The sequence below is a fragment of the Macrobrachium rosenbergii genome, chromosome 7, assembly GCF_040412425.1.
Source record: "Macrobrachium rosenbergii isolate ZJJX-2024 chromosome 7, ASM4041242v1, whole genome shotgun sequence".
NCBI classification, from domain to species: Eukaryota; Metazoa; Arthropoda; class Malacostraca; order Decapoda; family Palaemonidae; genus Macrobrachium; species Macrobrachium rosenbergii.
The window spans coordinates 14715133-14743020 of record NC_089747.1 but is presented as its reverse complement, the minus strand read 5'-3'; the positions used below and the strand labels follow the sequence as shown (position 1 = coordinate 14743020).

The 27888-nt window shown below is 35.4% G+C and overlaps 1 protein-coding gene across 1 annotated transcript; it reads left to right on the top strand.

The window, feature by feature from the left end:
- The first annotated feature begins 3093 nt into the window (after window positions 1-3093).
- LOC136840153 (zinc finger and BTB domain-containing protein 7A-like) lies at window positions 3094-27888 on the top strand. Its single transcript, XM_067106590.1, has 9 exons — window positions 3094-3371; window positions 10832-10967; window positions 11076-11213; window positions 13339-13495; window positions 17018-17301; window positions 18959-19183; window positions 20107-20358; window positions 23600-23717; window positions 26973-27888. The coding sequence occupies exons 2-9, from the start codon at window positions 10884-10886 to the stop codon at window positions 27215-27217; spliced, it is 1503 nt and encodes a 500-aa protein (XP_066962691.1). The 5' UTR covers window positions 3094-3371; window positions 10832-10883; the 3' UTR covers window positions 27218-27888.

The following is a 27888-nucleotide window of genomic DNA, read 5'->3' as shown; positions in this document are numbered from 1 at the left end:
TCTTGCGTCACTTATTCTGTGACTCGCCCCTTCTTTCATTGTTCCATCACCTGTTATATTTACACCTAAATGAGCATGATAATCAGTTTTTACCCTATTTCCACCATCCATATTGCCTACGATTCCCCACCAGTTTTATAACCTTATTCAGTTTAAATTTGCTCTTATTAAATGTTTTTTCTTGCAAGCACTTTGAAACTCATACTAATTTCTGAAGTCTCTTTTCAGTATTCCCAGTCAAAACAAACATTTACCATTCCACATTCCATTCATGATTCATTTTCTTATCCCACACTTTGTACTTGCATCTACCACCATTTACATGATTCATTGCTTCCCTCCATCCAAAATGCCATTGAGCAGCCACAGAGACAATGCACACCTATATCTCAGACCCACTTTTACAACAAACCAGTCACCCTCCTGCCTATATATTCTAAGACACCTTCACTTCCATCATGTAAACTGTTTTTTGAGTCCGAATACTAAGGATACATTCTCAACGCCCTCTACAATGTCTCTTTATTGATTCTGTCATCAGCTTGATAAAAGTCCATGTATGCTGCGTACAGTTTTTCCATTTACTTTCAAACTTTTCACATAAGTGTTTGATTACAAACACTTGATCGATAAACCGTCTCCCTTGTCTAAATCCTGACTGTTCTTCTCCTGTCATTTCTGCTCATCCTTGATTATCTTTTAAAGCCTTTTGGTCTCTCGAGCCTCGGCCTTAATGGTTCAAGTGAATGACGGGACACGCACGAGACGTTCGTCCTGCCCTCCCACGCTGCTTCACGTGGAGGGACGCCACTTATTAACAATAGTTTTCTAATCAATAGAGTGGACAGACCTGGAGCAAAATAAATAAATGGCGTACCAAATAATCTCCAACACCAAAGAGGACTAAAGTGGTACTGCCAAGCCTCTTATAGGGACTATATGCACCACAATACCTGGAAGATGAAAGACTGAAATTATAAGGAAGGTCCCGCTCGCCGTATAAGAGGAAATGGTCAACCTCATAGTTTATAACAAATTCATCCAGCTTCCCCTAGGGAACAACCTACTCTCCGGATACTTTTGAAGAAATGGAGTTTCGCCTAATTATAGTTTAGCCTAAGTGCCCGATGGAAGGATGTCATCACACACATCGGGATGACAACTACCAGACACTCAAAGTAATTCTCCTCCCACCAGCTCGAAGGCTCCATTTTCAATCACTGCTGACGAGATCATTACAGAGCACCTTAGTTTAAAGATTCGATAAATGCCATAAAACCCACAGACTTTACCCGACCACCAAAGCCTACACCTTCCAAAGGCCCTGTACATTTTGAATAGCCATCAACACAAAGAACAAAACGAATTTCTCCTAACAATCAGTGGTAATTTTGACACCAGACGCTAACGAGAGAGAGAGAGAGAGAGAGAGAGAGAGAGAGAGAGAGAGAGAGAGAGAGAGAGAGAGAGAAGGTGCACAGACAAGAAAGAGAGATGGCGCAGGAGAGGAAGAAACAAGAAATAGACGAACATGAAATGAAGGAGAAGGAAGACAAAACAAAAATACAGAGAGAGAGAGAGAGAGAGAGAGAGAGAGAGAGAGAGAGAGAGAGAGAGAGAGAGAGAGATAAACGGCTGCGACCCTACCCATCATAGCAACAACACCGGTACGGGATATTACGGCCTACCCCATCAACACAGCCAAGGAGGTCTCTGTGTCTTAAGAATCGGGCCCAGCTGCAAGATCATCTAGCAACCCAATCACCCAACAAGAATTCGACAACAACCGGCTACCCACTGACTCTGATCCGCCCCACCCACCATAAATACCTGTGCTGTGCCTTTAGCATAATCAGTCCCTTTGTAACTGAGTAAACCCGGTATATCATGCACCCGCTGATGATAAGAACATAATAAGATGCATAGAGGAGGTGTATTGTTATTATTATTGTTATTATTATTATCATTATTACCTTTCCTTACAAGATCTAAAGCTCTGCATCGTCGTGTTTCATTTGTAAACCCGTAGTAGAAAAAATGCCTAAGTGCGCAACAAACTTACGATAATGATAAATCATCAAAATCTGTCTAAATGAGCATCTAAAACTTATCATCAGAAGGGGTCTTCCAACGAATATGTTCGCCCGGATTCGTTCGAATCATCTGTCTAGATAGTTTGCCGAAAGACTGTGAAATGCCTCTTTCCGACTTTGTTATCAAAGAAAACACAAAACAACAGAAGCTAACATAAAATATAAGGAGCACAGAAGAATAATGATGCAAATTAATATAATTCAATCCAGGGAACATAAAGTGGTACATGAAGGTAAGTGGAGAACGGAAGAAGAAAATCTTAAAATGAACAAAATGAGGAATGCCTCCCTTCTTAGATTTCAATCATCTTCCCACAATGGTTACATAGGTTTCGACAACACACGAGAGGCAAGATTAAGCCGACAAGACCAAGTCTAAGATTCTCAGCGGGGACAGCTAGAATGGCGTTACCTGATAGCAGGTAGAGTTGATAATTATGTGCAATAAGAGTTCGGATGAACGGATACCACATTAAAGAGCAAGAAGAAGCAACCAATGAAAAAATATTGACCTTTATATTATAATTGTCATTATTATTCTCTTGACCTATTGAGTGATTTAAGATTTCAAGAAAACTACCAACGATTAAATTATTGAGAGCTAAAAGTTTGGTACTTAGGAGGGTAGCTACAATGCTACAGGTATGACTAAGAAATCAACAGATGCATTTCATTATATATATATAAATATATATAGATATATATATATATATATATATATATATATATATATATATATATATATATATATATATATATATATATATATATATATATATATATATATATATATATATAGAATGAAGATAAGCCTGGCACGCACCTACATACTTCCAGAATTTATGTAAAATAAATAAAAATATTGAAAAGTCATACACTTTCAATGTTTAGCAGAATATGTTGACAAAAAGTAACACCCACCTGAAGCTTAATAAAATATTTCAAAGGAAAATACAGGTAAAATTTAGAGAAAAAGACGAAAGAAGAAGACGAAACTCCTGTATTCTTGCCGGCGAAACCTGGAACTGTTCGATTCCTCTACTTGAAAATGATTTCACATATATACTAATGCACGTGAATTTGTCTACGACCGAATGCATTTTAATATTATTGTGATAATATACCTATATTTTAAAAACGTAAAAGTTAGAATTTATTGAAAAACAAACTTTTTTCAAAAACAAAAAATCAGGTAGTCAATGACAGTTGTAGAACAAGTTGTCAGCTGTGTTTGTTTACATTTCTGTCTTTGGCATGTGACGGACTCCTATTTTATAGGTATTGTAGTCGTTATTTTACATTTTACAACGTCTCCTTGTACTTTTAAACCCACATTGTTCGTCTTGGTATTTTTATAAGACTAGATATTGCGGAACAGAGTCATAATTATTCCAGAAACCAAATCGCACGGCGTGTGTTTTAAAAGCTTAGTATACCATAGTCTGAGCAAGGTCGGACATTGGTTAGTAATCGAGAACAAAACCTAAACTGGTAGTTGTGCACGTAGTCTGATCCTAACTGTTGTATTTTGGGGTAGGATGCAAGTCCTAGGACCAATTTTTTATTCTCATTATGGCGCATCCAATTCAGAAATGGATAGGCTAGCACAAAATACAAGTTGCCCAGTGTTTTCTAAACCCCTCAAAAATGACCGTAGCCTATTGGGTCAGTTACCAGCAATTCAGGGATTGGTAATTATACAATTATTAGTAAATTATCCCAATCCCCACTTAATATTGAACGGCCAGGAGCACATCGCACAAATTGTTCCTTTGATTCCTGTGTGATGAAGAATCCTAGATGCCTAAATAGGTTGGAGGAGTTGTAAACCCTGCCAGTCATTTTCCTGGTTCGACCTAGGTCACGCCCTAGGCTTATGAGATTTTTAATTCAATCAGTGATGTGATTAATATGCTTGTACTTTGATCCAAGAGCATTTGGGATTGATTGAAGACTGGCAGCAGGTACATATTATCTCTGAAATGTTTGAAAATATTGAAAATCTTCATAGAATGGTTGGACAAAGCCCTACCCCTGCCAAGTCAGGGCAAAATGCCCTAGGTTAGGTTAGGTCAGGGGGAAGGTCAGATAAGAATGTACTGTACGGTATCAAGTTTTTGGCAATTTGTGGCAAAATGCACGCCTATACCCCTGGGTCTGTAGTTACTCCAACCTTTTTTGTTTTGCTTTCTAACAGCTTAAATGAAGAAGTATGCACCATGAAATGCTTTTTTTTTTTTTTTTTTTTTGTAAAATTTTACATAAACTATTTTTACATTTTGGACTTGAAAGTAAGATTTTCCTGTATTTTAGTGTGTGTTTTAAACATTTTTAATGTAAATTTCTTTTGCTGCAAAGTTTGACTCTACTACCAGCAACACTCCCATGAGCACCATTGGAGTGAATGGTAAAACAAACAAAAGTCAGTAAATATCTTGGTAACAGGAGCCTTCTGATAGATTTAAGCATGAGTTTTGTACTAATCATGTTAAGGAAACTTAAGGTCACAGCATAAAAACCACAATATCAAATAATAGTTTAAAATAAAATAATATTTTTTTCACTTTAATAATAGTCCCTGTATTAGAGTGTTTTTGCATTGTTCTTAAATCTCTTTATTATGATTCATATGAAAATCATACTAAAATCTATTGTGAATTTACTATTACCAAGATATGTACTTGGACTTTTTCTAAGTTGTCTTTTTTTTCTGTTTTGACATTCATGGGGGTTAGGGTTCCTGATCAGATTTTCTCTAGTGCATAGCTGGCATATTTGGAATGTCTTGGTTTTTTGTTTGTAATTATGGGCATGTGGACAATGCTTTAACCTGATTGGTTCTTTTGTTCAAGGTTTCACCAATTAAGTAGGATCTTGGAATTGAGGCATTGCTTGAAAGAAACAGCTTCGGTTCTTAGTCACAGTTCCTATGGTACAGACGTGTAACTCTTGTTCCTTCCATTATTTTGGCTGATTTGAAATGTTTTCTTTTGTGCTGTGAATGGTTCTGATGTTAATTTGGGTAGGAAATTAGTAGTTTTAAAGACACTGGACCCCCTTGTGTCTTATAATTATGGTGGGCCACAGTGGGAACTTTTTTTTTTTTTTGGTGGGGGAAAATCTAAAATTAGTTAAATACAAGCATGTATTCTAACATCCCCATTTTGATTCAGGTAAGGTTTATTGAATTTTTTAAAGTTGACATCATGCCTAGGTTGTTAGTTGGGAGTCCAGGGAGTCAAAGCCCCCAGTCACATATAATGACCCAGCTTCCTAGGTTAGGTGTAGGTAGGTCAGTTGCAACTACAGTATATAATTTATTTTGATTTACAGTGTCATAGATTAGGTTAGGGAAGCCCCCTTGCCAGCTAAGGCCTCAGTACCATAGGTCAAATGTGTACGTGTATTTCTCATGTTTTGTGTTTTCTCCAAACCAAAAGCCTTGCTTTCTCACTGTGGTCATCTATAATTGTACGATATAAGGGGTTCAGAACTCCAAAACTACTAGTTTGCCACTAAAATGAATGTTAGAAACATTTAAAGCACACATTAAAATATAGGAATATCATATTTTCAATACTGCTTAAAGTAAAAGTCTTGCAAAAATTTCTTGACTGCATCATTGATTGTGAAAAATTTAATGCTGTAGAAAAGCTAGCTTAGCTAGTTAATTGACCTCACTTGTGCCTTGAAGAATTCTCCTGTAGCAGGGATTATTGGATACCTGTAATTTCCGTGGCTAGTGTGAAAAATGTAACACTTATGACATCATTGAAAAGAAGAGGTTGGAACCCAAAGATTTCAACTTCAGCTCTTTGAATAACCTAAAGGGTGCATTTGTTCTTTTTGATAGCTTAGCATTTTAATTCTGGATTTTGGCATATCACTGTGAAGGGGTAGCCTAGGCCAGTGCATGTGTTCAAAAGAAACCCACCCTTCTAGATCAGATTAGGATGTATCTCTGCCAAAATGTCTTTTATATGCTTTTCAGTAGGCTGCAATAGTTTGTAGCCCAGGACAGGTCATATGCCCAAACTGAAGCCTAACCCACTGACTTACATACATACACAGCAGTCAGTTTGTAGGGCTGTGGACAGAGTCTGCATATTGTCTGATGTAGGATGGGAGATCAACACCAGTCATGATTCCTAGACATTTTATGTTGCCTTATGAGTAAGTCTCCACATGAAGGGTTTGTATTTTTGTAAGAAGAAATTGCAAATTTTGAGATAATATGCATTTTTCTTGGCTAGACAAATGTGAAGGGTTTTATCATAATCCCATCTCTAACCAGCCATGCAATTGCCCTCTTGCTGAAGGAAAATGAGTGATGCTCAATGAGTGAGTGGGTAAGTTCCCTCCCCCACACATTCCCCAACAAATAGTTAACCACCTTATTACCAAGCTTCAACAATGGGACCAGTTATCAATAAAGGTATTCTGTTTAAATGACTTTATGGTTTTGTATAGATAGTAAAAGTGAAAGTGATCTTAAAACTTTCATGTTAGACTAGTCTATAGCATATTCCATTATAGAATTGGACAGAGTAGTGCTGAACTAATGTTTGCACACGGGAGGTTACTGTATAGGATAATTATATTTCTTACATAAAAGAGGGTGAAATAAATGATAGCATGAAGGGATATTTGTGATAAAAAATTAAAAAGGAAAATTAATAGTTAATAAAATCATTTCAGTCAACATTAAGAGAGATTACTGAAAGCATGTAATATATAGTCTAACATCATGTGACCAAATGCAGTCCCTGAAACTAGGTTAAATAGGATGAGAGGTCATCTTTTCTTCTTCATTGAGAGTGAAGTCATTGAATTTGGTTGGTTCAAGCCTGGGCCACTTGCTTACCAAGGCCCTCTCATTCAGATCTTTGTCTTTAGATGATCATTATTGTTGTTGCATTGAGTTTCTTGATGGAATGGGCCACACACAAACACATGGCTTATGTTTGTAAGATGAATGATCCTAATGTCTTTTTGTAGAAATTATCCAAAATTGCAAAGTGTGTACAGTACATTCCACTAAAATTTCCTGATATGTTCGTTTACATTACATATTTAAGAAACTCTTGTGTAGTGACAATCACTAATTATGTCATTTGAACATTATTCAAAGTCTCAAACTAGCTAAAAGTTGTTGGTAGAAGCTCCATATTGCTGCTGTAATTTTGAAGTGACAAAGGCTTAGAATCAAGTTTAGTAAAGAAGAAAATTATGCTGTTGGCTGATAGTGAAAAAATATACTGTATTCAGAATTTTTTTCCAGTCACCAATTTTGGTGTGCAATCCATTTAGAATATTAGAAGGCTAGGTAATTCAGTATCATCACCTTCAAAAGTGTTAAAATTACGAGTATCAATATTTTATTTTTTTGTATCTCAGGCTTATGTTCCCATGCTGCTAAAGTAAGTAGTAAGGGAGTAAAAAGAGAGAAAGAGAAAATGTTGATCAAATAAGTTCTGCTCAGCCAGGCAAGCACACTCAGTCATGTATGTGTGTAGCTCAGCTGATTGTTTTAGTGTTTTAATAAAGGCAATATCACTCAGTAAATTGTCATCAATACTGCAGTATAGTGGTGTAAATTATACTTGAAAATTTTCTCAGTTCAGTTGTTATAACATGTTCTGGTGGAGTTGACATAAGCATTCATATCGAATTGGCACTAATATGGTAGCATAAATAAGATTTGTACATAGGTACTGTATTAATTTTTCTATATATTTGCATAACTTTCATAGACTTCCAAAAGGCAACATGGGTTTACAGTAGTCTGTTTAATGCAGGATAATTGTTACTTGTCTAAAACTTAAAGTATGGTAATGTATTTTAAAGTGGGTTATATAAAATGGTTTTCTCAGTCTCAAGAGTTGCCATACCAAGAGTACTTAGAATTTGGGACCACTTAGTATTCCTTTTTGTTGAACGACTCAGGCAACTTTTCCCCTCTAATTAGCTATTCAGTACCTAAATTACACGGTGATATATGATGTCAGTGGATTTTTTATCCATTAATATTTTACAAATTTATTGGTATTTTTTTTTGTTTTTGCATTTGAGACTGAATAACCAGTAAAGAGTGTGGTATATGAAGTGGTTAGGAACACCTATGGGAAGATTAGAAAAAAGAAAAACTCCAGGCTGGAGGAGTGACTAGGGATTTACTAAGAGTATCCCAAGAACCAGTCATTGATGAAATGACCAAAATATATGAAAACCTGATGCAAGAAGATAAACCAATAAAAAGAGGGTAAATACGTAGTATCACATCAATAATATACAAAGAAAAAGGGGATGCACTTTAGTGTGAAAAGTTTAGATGATCACGTAAGCATGCTATGAAAATATTTGGGAAGGTGCTACAGAGGAGGATTAGCAAATTGAGTAAAATCAACAATCATCAGTTTGGGTTTCATTCTAGAGAAATAAACAATAGAGGCAGTAATTAAAATGAAAGAAGAAAGCGATCGTGTTATATATTTGTGGATCCTGAGAGGGCATTTGACAGTTTGCCAAAACAAGTGCTTAAACAGAAGATACTGTACCGGAAAGACACTTGAGCTAATAATTTACTGTACCAGGAGGCAAAATCTAGAGTGATGTTAGTGGCAGATTTTTTAGAGGAATTTAAGCTAAATATTGGTGTCCATCAAGTGTCAGCATGGAGTATAGAAAGGGAAGTCCCTGGTTGTGTTAGTATAATTAGAGGAATAGACAGTTAAAACATTAAAAGATGGAAGAGTGGAATAGGGGATAGAAGAGACAATCAAATTGAGCTAAACAAAGCCTATACATAATGAATGGAAAAGAACTGAAAAAAATTTTGAAAGTGGCCATCTGGATGCTGCTGAAGAGGTGCAGCAGTAAACTTAATACTATATTGTGTTAAATGTGACAGAAAGTGTCACAAGAAATGCATATGTTTGCAAAATGTAAATTTAGTTAGGAAATTTCAGTGTTCAAAATCTGTAAGAGCAAATGGGGAAGAAAGAAAGAAGCCCCATGTTATGTTGGAAAGACAGGCCTTAAAAGATGTAAAGTATTCCTGTTACCAGCATGATTGAAGAGGAAGGAGGTTTATGGACTACTGGTGAATGGAGTGTTCCATGAATAAAACAAACAAAAATTTATGATGCCTGTGTGAGGCCTGTACTGCTCTACACAAAAGAAATATTTAAATTTACAGTACAAAGATGGAGATAGTGAAGAGTGACAACCAAATGCCAAAATCCATTGTTGGAGTATGGTAGGAAGATCATATTACAAATGAGGAGGCTGTGGCAAGATGTTATGTCCCAACATAGATGGTTTGGCCATAAGGTGAGAATGGGTCGGAAGCAGTTAGTCAGAAAAATAGTTGACCTTGGATAGGCAGGATCTAGACCAATTGGAAGGCCAAGGAAATCGTGAAGGTATGATGAAGTCTTAGAGCAAATAGGAATTCAGGCTAGAAAGTGCACAAGACAGAAGAGAGGAGAGAAATCATGTCATGTCCACCCTGGTAATGGAGAAATGTCATACAAATTTTAATGATAATGATTATTGTTGCTTTTGCAGTAAAAAGTGATTATGAATGGCTTTCAACTATTGGCAGAAATTTCTTTTGTCTGGTGTCTTCATGATAATTTGTTTCCCATGTTATTTTGCAGCTTATTGCAAAGAATAGTACTATAGGGGTATATGTTTTTTAAGTGATATGTATCAGGATGACTTGTCAGTTATTTTGCAGCTTATTGCAAAGAATAGTACTATAGGAGTATATGATTTTTAAGTGATATGTATCAGGATGACATGTCAGTTTCAGACTCACATATTGCCGTAAAATTATGAATTGTGATATACCAATTGTAAGGTTAGAATAAAATGCAGTACAGTATTGTATATTACAGTGGATCCCCGCCTATTCGCGGTCCAGATTTGCGGCTTCACCTCTCATGGATTTCTCTGTGGAACATATATACACATTCAAGGTATTCACGGAAAATTCGCCTATTTGCGGTGTTTTTCATAGAGGAATATACTCTAATTACAGTACTGTATTTTCATACTTTTGTGACTAAGTGTACTGTTTGTGATAAAAGTATTAAAATACTCAGGTATAAGGATTTTTAGAGGTTTTTTTTGGTGTTTGAACTATCAAAATAGGCAGTAATAAGCGTTTTTAGAGGGGTGTCAAGTATTTGCGGATTTTAGCTGTTTGTGTGGGGTTGTAGTATGCAGCCCCCACGAATACTGGGGGTCGACTGTACAGTAATGCAAAAAATTAGGAATTCATTAATAATGTTCTGTAAGGAACATGATTATCCATAAAATATTTTAGTAGTGACACATTTGCAAAGTACTGTATATATATAGAAATATGTGCAGGCACTTCTGCAATGGAAGTTTTATCCAAGGGTACAGTTGCTGTAATTTGATACTGAGTAACACGAGTATTCTACAGAAAGCCTTATTGCCAGTAATTTGTTTTTTTTTTTTTTTTTTTTGCAAAAGGACTGTACTTGTCAGAATTTTACTGAACTAGGATATAGTTAACTAGTTGATGCATTTGTCCAAATTGGTTTACACTTGCAATGGAAAAAATTTTGTAGAATTTGCAGTCCAGGCAACTGATAATCATGCATGGCTTAACTAGCACCAGATAGTTATAACTTAGCCATCATTGACTTGTCCTGATTTAGTTAGTAGACATAATTGTATACAGTGATAAATTTACCTTATTTCAGATGTTTTGAAGAGATATTCATTTTTGGTGAGAGGCAGTAGGTGGAACACTTCATGATGGAAGACGAGTTTCTTGCATTGACTTGGAACAACCATCTCTCAACTTTTGCATCATTGTTGGTGGATTTGCAGAATGAGGTATGTCCTGAAAATTACTGAAATGGATAGAATATCTGAACTTAGTGGAAAACTTGACATCATGAGGCACTGTTGTTTATTGCAAAGGACTATTTATTTTTCTTTCAGGAAACTTATTCTGATGTGACAATCGCTTGTGGGGGTAAGCTGTATCCTGCCCATAAATTTGTATTATCAGCATGCAGTGAATATTTGCGCACAATGTTGTATGCTCATCCGAATAAGCATCCAATCTTGTACCTTAAGGTAAGAAATCCTTGGGATTCTGTGTAAATCAATGACACTTTACCACATTAACAATATGCTCATTTGTATAGATGTTCTTATGAACCCCTTGCAGCTTTCATAATATGTATAATGAAAATATTAAATTTAAATGCATTAACCATAAGTGACTAAGTAACTGGGGGTTATATAATATTGTTAATGCCTGGACTATTGAAGCCACATTAACCACAGTATTATATACTGTATTTACACAGCCTATAAATGCTTTATATTTTATGTATAGATTCTTGCCAAATTGCTTCTTTTTTCACATTAGATTATTAGGAGTTATAGGAGTTATAAAGTGAACATTATAGTAATCACAAATACTGTTGTATGTTTGTAAATCTATGCATTAGTAATAATTTGCAATTTGTACCTCTTCCACACTTTGACCATGGTATTGAAAGGGAACAATTCATGAGGGACATAAACATAGGTAGAAAGCATTACTTTGTAGAGACTACACAAATATGAATCCTGCAGTGATGCTTTAAAAAGCCCTAAAAATCTGGAACAAATACATGAGGGACAGAAAGATTTGGTAGAAAGCATTACTCTTTAGAGACTACACAAATATGAATCCTGCAGTGATGCTTTAAAAAGCCCTAAAAATCTTGTGTGTGTGCACATGAGAAGGAGATCTCACAAACATTTAAACATAATTTTTTGAGGTTTATTCATCAGGTGACCTCCAGATGGTTAATTTTTGGTATACATTTGACTTAAAGTTGAAATGAATTTCATTACAGTGAGTTGTCAGTGCTTGAGTTAATTCTCCCAAAAGGTTATAATTTCAAGAATGTCATATAATAAGTATTGTTTCCACAGAAATACAAACCACTGCCTTTTATGTAGGAATATTTCTCAGCATGATCTGGAATCAGTTGTTGAAACTTGGTAACAAAGTTAAGCTGACTAGTGGGCTGGGTAAGGGACTGTCATTCACTTACAATCACCAAACACTTTTTCTCCATCCAGCATCAAGTTAAGGCATCTTACTGCACTCCTGCTGACTGCTTAGTTGGAACTTTTTTTTTTGTGGGGGGGGTTTGCATGCAGTGCCTCACATGGTGCACTGTAGGCATTACTAAAGGTTGTTTGCAGCCCTTAGCTGCAACTAGTTTTTAACCTTTTACTTTACCTCCATTCCACTTCCTTGCTCAGCCCTTCTTTCTAACCATTTCAACTCCTTTGCACTCCCCTAAGTACTGAATGGCTGAAGGTAATCCAGTGCTTGGCTTTATAGCCAGATTTTTCTAAACCAAATCCAATGATAGGTTCCCAGAATTCATCTCTGTTGGACCTATGGTAGCTGCTCAACAGGTTATGTAATCACCCAGTTCCTTTCAGACTGGCGAGCATCACACTTAAGCATGCTCTCCAGGCATAAGCCTGGGATAGAATGTTTGATAATTGGCATCTCTCCATGCTTCCCTCTTTCTCTCTTGGCAGGAAAACTACTCGACTAGAGTACATGCTGGCCCAGTTTCCCTTACAGGTGGCTTCTCAATCAGGCAATCAGTCTTAGAGCTTTGCCAGATAAGATGAGACTCCTTTTGCTCTTCTTTTTAAGGGGCAGTGAGTAGAGCTATATTCTTAACCCATCAATCATAGCCAAAAATAGCTGCCCTCTGATTTAACACTTTGGGGGTTGTACTTGGTTTTCAGAGGATCTCCTTACTTGAGCTAAAATCCAGACACACTCACTCAGGCTCAGGGCCCACTTGACAGAGAGAACCTCCCACCTAAGGAGTAAATCTCCCATATAAAAGGTGATTGTTTGCATTTCCATAGGGAGAAATAAAAAAATTTTAAAGTACAGGTAGTTTTTATTTTTCATAGGTATACAAACCAGAGCCTTTTATACATTTTAAACATACAATAAACCACCCCACATTGTCCCAGTTGCTGAAGGAAAAAGTGCATGGTGATGGCAGGTGGATGAGGGTATTTCCAATCCTCTTACATAACAAAGAAACCCTGATTCCAGATATTGCTGGGAATACATAAGAGGTTCTGGTTTGTATACACAGGAAAAATACAAATTAGTTAAAAAAAATTGTTTTGTTTTATTGAAAAAATAATTTTTCTTTTACTTTAGGATGTACCCAGAGAAGATTTAGAAGCTATCCTTGAATTCATGTATTGTGGAACAGTGAGGGTTTCACAGTCATGTTTGGCTTCTTTACTGCATACAGCTGAGGGACTCCAAGTGAAAGGCTTGATTATTTCTGATCAGTTTAAAGGGCACTCAAACAGTAAGTTAATCCTTAGTAATTTAGTGTTTGTACTTGATATTGGCATTGTGCATGCATGAAATTGCATACTATGTATTTACACTTTAATTGTTAAGATTATTGGTACTGTAATGCATTATTACGTGCATTATACATTATATTTTCTCTGTAATAGCAATGAACCATGAAATTTAAGAGGAAATGTTATTCTTTAATTTTGATTTGTATGGTGAGCATAACAATGAGGATTCATATTGAGTTTGTCTTTCAAGTAAAATGGAAGTTGTTTAATATGGCTTAAGCCTCAATTTTTGGTATATTATCCCTAAGATTATATCACATAAAGGAAAAATTAAGTAAACATACAAAGGAAATTGAGAAGTACTGTAATAGAAGGAGGATTACATTTATGTTAGCCAAACCTGATAGGAGTAAGATAGTTCTCCATGAGTGTTTGCATGCCAGTGGGATTGATATACAGTACTAGTTATCTCTAAGAATTGCTGAGAAGAAAAATGAAGCTTTACAGTGTTTATAATGTTGTGTGGGGGTTTTGGCAGAGATTTTTAAATTTTTTATTATTCAGATTGTGTCATTAATATTTGCAACATTTTTTCTCATCATATTTTTAAGTGTGTAAATGTTCAAATGCAAGCCATTATTTTTATGTAAAACTACCTGAGGAAGTTGGAAATGTTCATAGACTCTAAAATGATCAGTTAATAGTGGTCTCTGCATAAGAAACAAGTTAATAAGATTGGTTAATTGTTTCTATCTTGTTTTAGAAACAAGTTAAATGGTGATTATGGAGGGTAGGAGGTTTGCCCAAGAGGGATGTTTCTCCTCTCACATGCTTCACTCTTCTTTTACAGTCTCAACTTTGCTGCTACAATAAGTGTAGTGGTTGTTGCAGCAATATGTATAGTGATTGCTTTCATCCACATTTTCCATTTACCCTGTTTCATTTTTTTCAAGGCTGGTTGTCTTTTTTTTCAGTATTTTTTACCACAAGATGAATATTTCCATGAGGGTTTTTTGCGCTAATCCTGCTGATCCAAGCAGAACTAAGTTGAACTGAGTTCTTAGGCCTGATAAATCCAAATGCCATACTTCCAAAAGTGAACACCATATTACAGATAGTGGAAAACTGTCCCTATCCAGCAAAAATATCAGTCGGAAGCCTACCTTGAAAACTAGTGGCCATAGAAATGGAAGTAGACTCATATTCCCCAGTCATTTATCTCATTTATAGCGCTTATCAATTTTCCTGTATTTATTTTCAAACTTACACACATTTTACTAGGCACTGCCCATTCTCTGGGATTCCTTAAACTCCTTTTGCCAATTTCAAAACCCTAAGTTAAAGTCTCTACACCTTGTTGGATGTACAAGCAGGTTAGTCAACTTTTCTCAGAAATGCTGTGGCCCTGTGAAGGCAGTAGATACTTTGAATACTAATCCTTTGAGGGTTGTTTTCCTCCCAGTGCTCTGTTCTGTAGGTGTGTTGATAACTACCGGTTTGCGAAAGGTGATGAATCGGGGGGGAAACATAAGATAAGCACTGCCAATTCTGTGATCCAAGTATGAGTACTTTCCATGCCTGATGGTACTACTACATCCTACTCTGAGACTTAAGTTTCCAAAAGGCCTCAACCGTCCAGTGATTTTGACAGACGGCTTGCCAAATCTTTGATGAGCTTCTTTCCACATTGTAGATTAACACCAATGTACAATTAAGAGAAAAATACTGTTAAAATTACCAGTACTGTAGTCACTGCACCTTATTTCAGTACCAGTCACCACACTGATAAGTTTGAGGTAAATGAAAATCAATTCACCTCCAATATGAAAAGTCAAGTTACAAGAATCTCCCCAACCCAGCGTCTTAAATACCAATAATGTCAACAGCACCAGAATGTTCTGCTCTCACTCACCCCTCCTTTCTATTTTTAATGTATATATTTTTCATTTGTAAGAAAATAAATATATTTTTCATTTTTAAGAAATATACCATTCTTACCCTCACCTATGATGATTATATCTCACTTTGTTTGTCAAAAGAAAATTTACTAAGATTTCATCTTCCATTAATCATATAAAAATAAGCATTGCACATATTCTAAGAATTAAAAGAAAGTTCAGGAATTGAAGTCCTGCAGGTTTGTCTACTTTTGGGTGTTCTTTTGATGTTGTGATATCATTATTATGTGTTGACAGACACATCCTTCTCTTCCTTTTTTTTTTTCTGTTAAGGTAGACACAGCCAAGTCTGTACTCCCTTGGAATTTATAGGACTTGATATTAAATTCCATGCTGAATTTATGTTTGCCTCACCCTTATAGGCAGTTGCCCATACAGCACCAGGGGTTGGTCTTTTGTGGGTCTGTCCTTTGCTCCTGATTTTGCCACCAAGACTTGCACTGCCAGTAAACGCCACACCATTACTCCTCTTGTCATCCCATCCTTGATGTATGTTAATTCTGAAGGATTTTTCTTTTTTCAATAAAAGCTGTCATAGGTTTGACAACTCCAGATTTCATGTCCACAGACCAGTAAAGGAGCTTTTCTGCAAGAGTACTTTGTCCCTCTAATTAAGACAGATCGTCTTTGGGTTTATGGAGGTTTTTGAAGACTTGGTAAGTCAGGTGTAAGTGACTTTTCATGAGCTCGGTGGGGCCTTCCTGACTTTCTAATTCCTTAAGAGGAACTTTGAGATGAAGATATTTTAAATGCAGGTACATATAGATATTATACTCAATGGAATGGGCTGACTCCTTAGGGCTTTAGTCATAGGTGGACCAACTTTACCAGCAGTAGAAGATATTCTACTGTCTTCTCACTGTGTCATCCTTGTAACCATCACCACTATTCATACCTCATCCATCAATAAAAGATTTCTTAATGGGTTATGAGTTTCTGCTTCTTGCTTGAATGGTTAGTTGAGATCTTTTGCCTTGTTACATTGCATAAAGTACTAATGTCTTGCTGTGCTTTTGGGGTGTTTCATTACCTACAGTTCCCTATGAACCTTGTTTTTTTACCTATACAGTCCCCAAATGCTCTGCAGGATTCATCAGACCCTCCCCAAGTCTTGAAATTTTAACCTGTCAGCCTCCCATGTAAATTAGGATTTGGACTCAGTATGATCATTGAGTTTATGATGAAACAAACTTAAGAGGAAACATATTTCCATACAGACACACCAGTCATATATAAAGTGCTCACCATCTATCCCATTGTTTTTGTTTGGATACATCTTATCTATGTGAAGAGGGTACTTGCTACCTATTGATTGATCAAAGATGCCATGCATGAATAGTTGCTTGTAGCTCTTCTTTTTCCTCTGTCTGTATTCCAAAAGAATATGTGTGTCTGGGCACATTACTACTGTGAGTGAGGGCTCCATATAATGAATGGTTTTGTATGTAAAAATATGTTTTATATTATAAAACTTATCAATTTACTGTATAAACTTTAACCATTTTGAGTAGTGTACATGTATGCTTACTGTGTATGTTGTATTAATTAAACAAATATTTTCAGAATTGTTTCCTGTTCCCCACAAGAGAAAGTTACTTGAAGAGAGTAAGAATACCTTGGCAAACATTTTTCAGAAAAATACAAGAAAAGCAGTGCAGAAGACTGCCCCTGTCCCTCCTATATTGATAAAGCAAAATCCTGCTAAAGCTACTGGATCACAAATAAATTCATGCTTGAAGGAAGCTCATAGAAGTGTCACAAAAATGATTTCCAAGTCTCCAGAAAAGGAACGAAATGATGATGAGGATGATGATGAGAATTGTGTTATAGATGATGTGCCATGCAAGGTAAAATCTCTTTACAGTTCATAATGCATGCTTAACATAGCAGGATGTTTGAGAAATAGTTGAATATCAATTCAAAATTTAGATATGGTAAGCACTGGTAAATTAGAATAGCATTTGAATATTGCAATGTATTCAGTTATTACCTACAGAATATTTCAAAGTTATTCAGTTAGTTACTGACATTGTAAGTGACAAACATGTTTTTTGCACTTTATATCAAGATATTCATTGCTCTGACTCTGTAGATTAGCAAAACTTTTAAAAAGTGCAATGACTGTGTGTGGGTATGTGAGTGAACTATCGTTACATATTTGTTGCCATTTTGTATTTCAGAATCTTTTAGTTTATGATCATTACAGTGGTGATTGTGCTTAGTATCAGATCATTAAGAGGGTTCCTAACAAAGCATCATCTCAAAGACCTCCTTACTGTTAAAATTATAGTTAATAGAAGGACATCTCTGGGGACTAGATTTGCATTATATATTGTAGAACAGAATTGGTAAGAATATTGTTACCATCTGTGAGGTATACAGTACAATATGGTGTCATTGGTGCATATGCAAGATCTGAGATTTTTTGAAAATTATAAAATTAAAGACCAGCTGTGTCAAAGACTGCATTCGCAAGTTATTTGGCAACAAACCCATTTCTTTTAATTAGCCAATTGTGTGGTCAGTAAAATACCCCAGGCAATTCAGTTCACCAAAAAGGAAAACAAGGCAATATTTAAAAGGTACCCTAAAGGTAAGTATGAGCAAGCACTGATCCAACATTTCACAAGATTCCCAGACCTTTGTCAGCTTTCCTAGGAAAGATGTATATTTACTTCATGATTCATCATCATTTCATCAGCTGTTCGTTCTTTTGGTGTATTACTGTGTTTTTGCACTTTTGAAGTATTGTGATTTCTTCCAGGTTTTCCCTGGTAGACTGTTCTGCTGGCTCTAGTCATTTCCATCACAGGGATCAGTAATTGTGTTTCATTAAGCTTTATTTCTTGAGGAATGCTGTTACTTTATTCAAGTCAGTTGATATTTCTTTATTTTGTTTGTCCTATCAACTTTCATTTAACAGTTGGTGTGCTGGTTAGTCTAGTTTCACCAAGTTAGCTTTTAGCTGGTTGGGCTAACTTGGGGATATTTTTTGGGTTCAAGTTAGTTGTGTCTCATTGTAAAGTTTTTGGTACTTTAACATATGTTTCTCTTTTTGCACACTTACTCTGCGGGTGACATTATTGGTTTGCAAGCATGAAAAAAATAAGGGAACTTTACTGATGTAGTAATAAAACTGTTTTCAAATGAACCATTTTGCTAATTTCGTATACTAGAATATTTCCGTAAGGTTTTCAACCATTTCCAATCTGTCCTGAATGGGTAACAGTGAATTATTCTATATTTCTAAAAGGTAAATATTAATAAAACCTAAGAAACTGTTAATATGCATTGAAAATTTAAGACCACTTTAAATATACTTGGGAATTTGAAATACCTTTATTTTTCACTGGCCAGTTTCCATTCCCTTCTCTACCATCATTTCCCAGCCCGAGAAGAACCCTAAAAGAGTTCAGAGGTCTGGTTAAACAAATCATTTATAACTAACTAACTCTACCATCATTTAAATACTATAATGTTTTCGTGATTTGTTTGGTTTTTCAGAGTCAACAGATGAACAGTTTTTCCCCCATCAAAGAAAGAACTCATATAGAATGGAAGAGTAAGAAATATATGAAGATTGAATCAGACGCTCACAATAAAAGTAATGATGCAATAGAAGATATTGATATGGAGGACAGCTCTGAGGCTTTACCTTGCACAAAACCATCTGGAGATAACCAGAAAGAGACTTCTGCCCAGGGTCAGTCATCACAGAATCCAGATCCTGTAAGTTGAATTTATTTTTTTTTATTTGTCATCCAGAGTAGTGGTGTATTCAACATTTAGCAACATGCTGTGGAATCTTCTTCACTACCTTGAGCTGTAGTATGAGCCCAAGATGAGGCCAATTTCCAATTTGAAAATAGCAGGAGGTGTGATTAATGTTTTTTTATCTCTTTGAAATGTTACCTTTAAGTTAATGTAAAAGTTAATGTAAGAGTCATCTCATACCTTTCTGTAGTGTCCATCCAAAAACTTTTATGTGAAATGGTCAGTTAAAGAATAGAATAAGAAGTCTGAGATGCTGCAGAACGAGGAAACCGTATTGGTTGTTTCTTGTGATGGCTATATATTAGTTTCATATCTATAGCTAACAAGTTGAGACCAGGCTTTTGAACTTGAAAAAAATAGGAAAATTATCAGCTTGAATAATAACTTCCAGTAATGAAGACCCAGATGTATGTTTCTGATTACAGTAAACCGTCAGTTTAATGTTTATGTATCCTTACATCTCTATGACAACTAGAGATACTGTTTAGAAAGTATACAGGTTCTGCATAGTAAAAGTGATAAATAACAGTTAACATTTACCTTTACGACATATGGAAGGCTAGGGTATTGAGAAATTTAATATTAATATCTTACCCCTGTAAGAGCCTTAGCAGTTGTTTGTGTGGAAATAAGTGTAATGGCAAGTTAGTGCATTAGTTTTGCATTTTTGTATGGGGGAATATCTGTTGATATATGAAATTTAAAAACCATCATCATCATCATCATAAACATTTAAAGTAAACTTTTCCTTTCTAAGGGTTAGTTGAGAAACTAATAGTATTTTCATTATTATTACAGCACAGTCTACTGTTAATCAGTAGTTTAAACACACCTTAGGGTCAAAAATACTTATCTCATTTCATTGTTCTTTTTCTCAGGTAACATTCCTTGAAGTTATGTGCTTGGAAAATAGTGTAAATGCAAATGGGAACACAGACGGTATTAAATCAGAGCCAGTTTCTTCAATGTCAGATGATCAGTCCGAGACTTCTCCACAACCCATCATCCTTCTATGCCCTTTTTGTAAAAAAGTACTGACTACAAGGTCTAATCTCCAGAGACACATTGATACCCATCACCGACGCCATACATTTTCTTGTCCCACTTGCAACAAGAAATTCACAAGGAAGGTCAGTTTTAGAGCTTTATCCATGAGTGTAGTAATGGGTTGTTAGTTTCATTTGATTATTATAGTAACTGTGATATAGTCGGATGAAGGTAGCAAACATAATTGCTTCCTTTAAAGACACAGTATTGTAATGTTTCATTAAATTATTGGTGAACATCTTGATCTTAAGTTCTAAGCAGCAGTAACCTCCAGTAAAAAATAACAGAAAATCAGAATGGATCTCTGGGAAATGAGCAGTTGTTCTATCACAACCCTGTTAATTACCATATTTGCCAGCATATAAGACATACCCCAGTTTTGAGGAGTATATTCCAGAACAATTATAAATACCATTAAAGCACATCATAGGCACTTCAAATAATGCAATCATACATTACAAAAAACAAAGAATTATACAAATGTCTATTACTAATTTTTAAAATCTTTCCACTCTCCTAAAAACACACATTGATAATGAAGTACTGTAATTTTAAGCCTTCATATATATATATATTATATATATATATATATATATATATATATATATATATATATATATATATATATATATATATATATATATATATATATATATATATATATATATATATATATATATATATATCTGAAAAAATCATTACAGCATCATAAGACATCATTTTTTACATATAAACAAACTTACAGTTATACACATATGAGATTTTTAAAACTAAAATATTTTTTTTAATACAAACCCATCAGTATGCCTATGCCTAATCTTGCAGTCAGCAGCTCCCCAGACATACAAAGTAAGAAGAAGAACATCTTTACTTGGTCAAGCTGTAACCTCAGAAAATTATTTTAGTATCTTCATAAGGGAAGGGGAAATAGTACACATTTGGCTAAATACTGGACTGGTAGCTCATGACATGCCAGTTACCAGTAGAAACTATTGTGACTATCAACAACCACCCTTGGCAATTTATTTGTTACTTCAATACAGTAATAGTAATAAGACTAATACTCCAGCACAAATCTGTCTGAGACTGAAAACTATGGCCTCATGATTAACAAGGTCAAAGCAGCAATTGAAAGAACTGCACTACAAATACCCAGGTCCTTGTGAAAACCAAACTCTAAATTACTGTCCTTGTGAAAACCAAACTTGAAATTACTGTCCTTGTGAAAGCCAAACTCTAAATTACTGTCCTTGTGAAAGCCAAACTAAATTACTGAAAAGAAAATTATTTTCACCTGTTGTGTCTGAAGTTCCACAGGGTAGTGTTCTTGGTTCACTATTAATTTTAGTGTATACAAGTGATATGATATGGTTGTTGGCCTGGAAGACGAAGATTTTTCAGTATGCCAATGATGCAAAACTTATGGGTGTGGCAAAGTCTCCACTTTTGAGGAATGAAACTGCCCTTAGTTTCAGTCGTGACGTGGACCAGATTAGTGAATGGTGTAGTCGATGGGATATGAGGCTGAACTCCAGTAAAACAAAAACACTATTGATTGGCAGATCTCGTACAGATTTTCCACCCCATCCATCCCTTCAAGTGGATGGAACTCTGCTGAATGAGTCTGAAGCTTTAACTATTGTAGGTATAACTTTTGACTCACGTCTTACTTTTGAGAAACGTGTAATGGAAGTGTCAGCAAATGCCAAATGAAAGCTAGGTATTGTATGTAAGTCCTTATACATTTATAACTGTGATAAAATCATTGCAACCTGTTTTAGGTAATTTTCCTTCCTTTACTAGACTACAGTTCTCCAGAATGGATGTCTGCTGCTGCTAGAGATTTATTTCTTTTAGACAGAGTGATTCATGGTGGTAGGTATCTATTTCCCAATATTAGCAGTTATGACTTGGACCAATGATGGATGGTCTATTGTTTGTAAATTTTTCATAAGTTATATTTTAACAGAGATCTTTCACATTCACAATTGATCCCTGTTCCCCTTTTCCTGTCAAGAACAACCAGATTTGCTGAACAGTGACACCAATATGCAGTAAATATGCCTTGCTGTCAAAGTTCTCAGTCCCAGAGGTCCTTTATTCCCCTCACACGACATCCCTGATGATGCCGTGCAATTGGAATTTTAAAAGTTCAAGTGACGATACAGTGCATTACTACCATAACATAATTCTTCTTTCATTTTAATAATTTACTTACATTTTTATCTATTGTATTTATATATTAATTTTTTTACTTTTTTAATAAGTGACCTCTTTTCAAGCCAATGGCCCCTGTGGACTTGCTCCATATGAATAGGGTTCATCTTCTGAATAATAATAATAATAATAATAATTGGTTACCTCATTGTGTATGCTTTATAAAATTCATTAACCATCATTTGTATTCAGATCTGTACCAGCTGTACCATTCAGCATAATACTAGGTATATAGTAAAAATTAATATTTTTGGTTTGTCTTTTCTGGGGTTTAGTACTACACAGTTTTAGAAGTTTTGTTCAACTGTGACCCAAGTATGGAATGACCCTATAGTCAAGAAGTTAAATAATTGAAACATCATGAGTTCAAAATGTGTGCAACTGCTTTTTTTTTGTTACTATTAACACTGAACAGGCTCATGTGTGTTTTACTTCATAGTTTATTTTGGCTAAGATTATCTTGTTATATTTGATATATAGTTTACTCTTTACTTTATATTTTTTTCCTTACTCGGTTTGTTTCCCTATTCAAGCCCTTTGGCTTGTAACATTCTTCTTCTTCAGCTATGGTTGCTGATTGGTTGTTGACAAGGATAAAATTAATCAAGCAGGACCACCACCAATTCCATTTTTGTAGAGACTTGGATGTTCTTCAGTATTGCAGCCTCCCACTTAAATAACAATTTAGTCATAGAAATGATAAATGTGGTTGTAATGAAATAAACTTTTTTGGACAAAATTTTTTTCTTACAAACCCATTAACCTTATAATAAGTGCCCTTCTCCCAGCCCAGAAGATCTTGTTGCTTCACATACATACAGTTTCCATGAAAAGTGAGGTTACTGGTTAATAAATGCCTGAGGGCGTAGATGCTGCTTAAGTTGAAACTAACTTTTTCTTCTGTCTGACAAAAGACTGGTGTTCCTGGAAACATCCAGGACCGTGATATTAGGGATGCAGGTATAATGATTAATGGGTTAGGATGAAAATATTTTTTTTTACAAATCCATATTATTTATCAGGGATGCATGACATTTAATTTATCCATTAATTAATTTTTTTTTTTTGCTCTAGGACCGATTAATTAATTAATTATTTTTTCTCTAGGACCGATTAAATGAACACGAGAAGCTTCACTCAGGAGAAGCTCCTTATACCTGTGATGAGTGTGGAAAAAACTTTGCCAGGCGGGATAATTTGAATGTGCACAAACGAACACATACAGGTTTGTACTTCATTACAGTACTGTGCTAGTTTACTTGTTCCTCTTGCCACATCTCTTTGATACTGCAGACTAAAACCTCTATATCTCATTGCAGATAGAATCAGTAATAGATGAGTAAACTTCAGAAATATGGCCTTAAAAAATTTAATGTAATGGTGCTTCGAGTGCACAGTAAATGATATAGTGAGGAGCTAAAAATCTTTTTGTTCCTATGAGAATACAAACCTTTGTCTAATGATACAGTGTTAGAGGAACCTGTTCAGTGGAAAATATTAAAGAATTAAGACAAAATGCTTTATAATGTTGGTACATAGCATACAAAATATATAAACTACAGTATTATTTTATGTTCCATATTTAATATAGTTGTAATACTGTATTTTACTTTGACCTTTGTGAATGATTTCTTATATTCATTAATATAGTACGGTATGTATGAACACTGCAAGTTATAATTGTATTTGTACTTAGCCAGAAACAATAATAGTGTAATATTACAGGAATTTATTTAGATGTCATCATTATTATGACTACTGTTATTTCAGTAAAAAAAAATTGCAGTTTTTATATGTTGTTTAGCTCATGTACTTTTCTCAATTTGCTGTGTAAGTTTCTTCATACCAGCAGGTAAATCATAAAGAAGCTATCCCAAGTTCATTTATTAACCAAATGCTTCATTAATTCACTAGTTCATGCTACCATTTATAAAGGGTAAATGACACCTGGGTTACATACATGGCATATATATACCCGAATATGGGTTTTCAAGGACTGGTCAATTTTTGATCGGTTGTGAGTCTGGCCAAGAGTTAGAGGTGCTGATTGGGGGTGTCCTGTCCACTCAGCTTGCCACTCAAAGACTACAGTAGCTGATGAGTTATCTCTAGGGCATGCCTCATTCTCCAGATGGTGATTGGAAGGAGGGTCTCATGGGCAACGTTGTTTGTTGGTTTTCCACAGAAGGCCTCCTTGTAATGGAGGTGGCAGTGGTCCATGTGGCCATGCAGGACCATGGTTTTCTTACAGTCTGTTGGGGTTGGGGCCACTGCTGTGTTCCCTCCCGCAGTGTTAGTATACCTCTCTTTCATGTAGGTGGAGAGGCAAGATATAGTATACCACTGTAGGACTGGTGGCATCCATTCTACCTCTCCATGGCATCACTGCTAACAGCAGGCCTATTCTTCATGAAGTACTGGGAAGTCCTCCAATCCTTATAGTAGATCGTAAGGCTGACAGTTGTGTTTTCTTCAAGTAGGGGTACAAGAGCATGGATGATGTTTTTAGGCTGCCTTGTCAATCTGTAGTAAGTGTCCATATAGCCTCGATAAAACAGTCTTATGGTCCTCTGACCCTCACTGGGGGACATAGCTTTCCCAACAGAATCACCTGTTGAAGGGGTTCCTTGTCAACCTTGTGACTTGATGGTAAGAATACCCATTGTTGACCAGGGTGTGGGTGATGTGCTCAAGTTCATCAGAGGCGGCACCTCAGGAGAGGGCCTGGCTGACATTGGCATTTATGACCAGTGTTTTAAATTTATGAGGGCATTCTCTGTTGATGCAAAGATAGCCCTATTTCAATTGGTTTTCTGTGGACCTTCATCTGCTGGTAACACAGACATCTAAGAAAGGGATGTTATCATCAACAGTTCTCTCACACAGGAAGTGGAGGACTGAGTCTTCTTCAAATGTGTGTCTAAGTTTTTCCAGCTCTTCCTTATTGGCAACGTTGGCAAAGGTGACAACTGTACTGTTTTTCACAGTTTTATTATTAGATTATTTGCAACATCATAAGCTAAACATTATCCTGTGCTCACCTAGCAAATTGATACATTAAACTGCAGACACAAATTGAAAATACACACAGCAACACATAGCTTTGCACTTGCTTGCCTTTTTCTTAGTTTTGCCTTGTGACAATGGGGACTGGTAGTCTTAAAATGCCTTGGTGTCTTATATGCTGTCAGATACAGTAAGATGTGCATTAAAGAATTGACTCCTGTAACTTAAGTGCAGTTGTAAGGCCAGGGTATTTTTTACTACTGTATTGCTTAATGTTAAGTACTGTACTGTCTAGGCATTACATGCATTTGCTTTTTATTTAAACACAATATAATTATGGTGGAAGACAGATAATACAGTAATGACATATTGTGTGTGTGTTTGTGGTTTTATGTTGTGTCATGTGATGTTTAAGGTGCCTTTAAGAAGGCTTTGTGGGGATACCAATGGTTTTTTTGGACAATGTAAATTTTCATCTTGAGCAATAGGTCCAGAAACCAGGCTTACATTAATGGAGTAGTCACTGTACAGTACTTTTGGTAAAAGCTGGTCTGGTCATTTAAGCTTGGTAACAAGGTTGTTAACTAGCCGCAGGTGATCAAGGGAAAAGGGGAACCACTCTACTGATTTTTTGGCCACCTTTCTGTACACACATGTGCATTTCACCATTGCGTTAATCTTCACTGCTGTTGGAGCTTCAGTTATTAAGTATCTTCTCGTTTTAATCATTGCTGACTTTGGCTTGTTTGTAACATTTGTTGATGAATGATAAAATGGATGATGTGTAATGCTTCTCCTTGTCATAAGAATGTTTAGTGTAGGTTCCAAGGGCATGAAACATGTGTGCAAGGTTTATTTCATCTGTATCTGTTGACCTTCATTATTACTGATAAGGGGGAAATAAAGGAACAACATGACAGCCCATGTCCACTGCAGTGTCATTGGTCATATTTCTTCTTCATACTGAAAGAAAAACAAGACCAAAGCAACGCATTATACCATTAAAAAGTACATGATACAAAAATAGTCCAGTATAGTTGCAAAACAAACAAGGATGGCAAGATACTCATCCAGTCCAATGCGCTCACAGGGAAAGAGTGGGAAGCATGTCCTCATTGATCGTCGGTTGAGGAAGAATTGGCTAGTTTCAGTTAACTACCTTGTTAACAGATTCAGCAATGGTTCCAGGTCACCTGTAAAAGGCTTTGGTTTGTATACCTGTGAGAATTACAAATTATTTTTAAAATCGGTTATATTTTGATTGAAAAAGTTTGGGTAATTTTGAGTGTTGAAGTAAGGCTTGTTAGTTTAATAAAAATTGGGTAATTTTTTGTAATTTTTTCAATTATGAAAACTATATTATTGTTTATCTGGTGTTGTGAATTTGGATATTCTTTTCTTCTTTTTGGTTTTTATTATAATGCTTCTAGTATTTAAGAAAGAATTATAAATTTTTATTATTTTTTCCTTACAGGTGAGCGTCCATACTCCTGTGAAGTTTGTGGCAAGACATTTTCACGGAAGGAGTACATTAATGAACACATGGCAGTTCATTCGGATTACAAAAGATTTTCTTGCCTCTGGTGCAGCAAGGAGTTCAAACACAAACAGAGTTTGCGTCACCATATGAAAAGTGCTCATGATAGTGTCAAACCTGAACCAGAATCTGAGATGGGTTCTGCTTCTTTGCAAGTCAATGTAAAGGAGGAGAGCACTTGAGAATTTTTGTTTCATGTTATTTGTTAAATTGTTTGGTCCCAAATGTAGGAATGTAAGTTGTTGATTATATTTTGAGACATTTATAGATTTATAAGATAGTCTAGAGCTTAAGCACAGGAGAGTTAGGGAAGCTTATAGCTATTTTTGGAGCTGTAAGTGCACTGATATTCTTACCATTAAGTTTTATAGTAACAAAGGAAACTACTTGCTCAAATTATTCAAATAAAATCAAAAACTTGTTATACTGTGACTTAGTAATTACTGTTTATGGAGAGTTTATTGTTAATTGATTCACATGTCATTTCATAAACTTTAAAAGTCAGTTTAGTCAGTGTTAATTATATTAAGTCTTGATATAGATATTATGAATCTCTTCTGATCGGTATCATGTTAATAGCATTCTGAATAAAAAGACTTATTTACAATTTTTTAAAACCTGTTAGTATTTAGGCATACTGTAACTAGATAACTTATATTGCGAGTGGAGGAAGGAAAGAAAATTGTTTTTACGCAAGTGTAAACCTTAGTAGCACAAATGAGTCAGGTTACTTTAGTATTGGAGAATTGCTAGGTACAGTATACAGTATGGCTAGGGTGTGGCTACTTTTGTATAGAGTATGCTTGTGTATGTGTGTATGAATAGGAAGTGAGGTAGTAAACATATAGACCTC

What these genes read in the sequence shown, in the direction of transcription:
- LOC136840153 (XM_067106590.1), top strand. Translation starts at nt 10,884, where the DNA reads ATGATGGAAGACGAGTTTCTTGCATTGACTTGGAACAACCATCTCTCA. An exon ending in ATCCAATCTTGTACCTTAAG is followed by an intron (nt 11,214 to 13,338) that starts GTAAGAAATCCT and finishes CTTTTACTTTAG; the next exon opens with GATGTACCCAGAGAAGATTT. An exon ending in GTTTAAAGGGCACTCAAACA is followed by an intron (nt 13,496 to 17,017) that starts GTAAGTTAATCC and finishes AAATATTTTCAG; the next exon opens with AATTGTTTCCTGTTCCCCAC.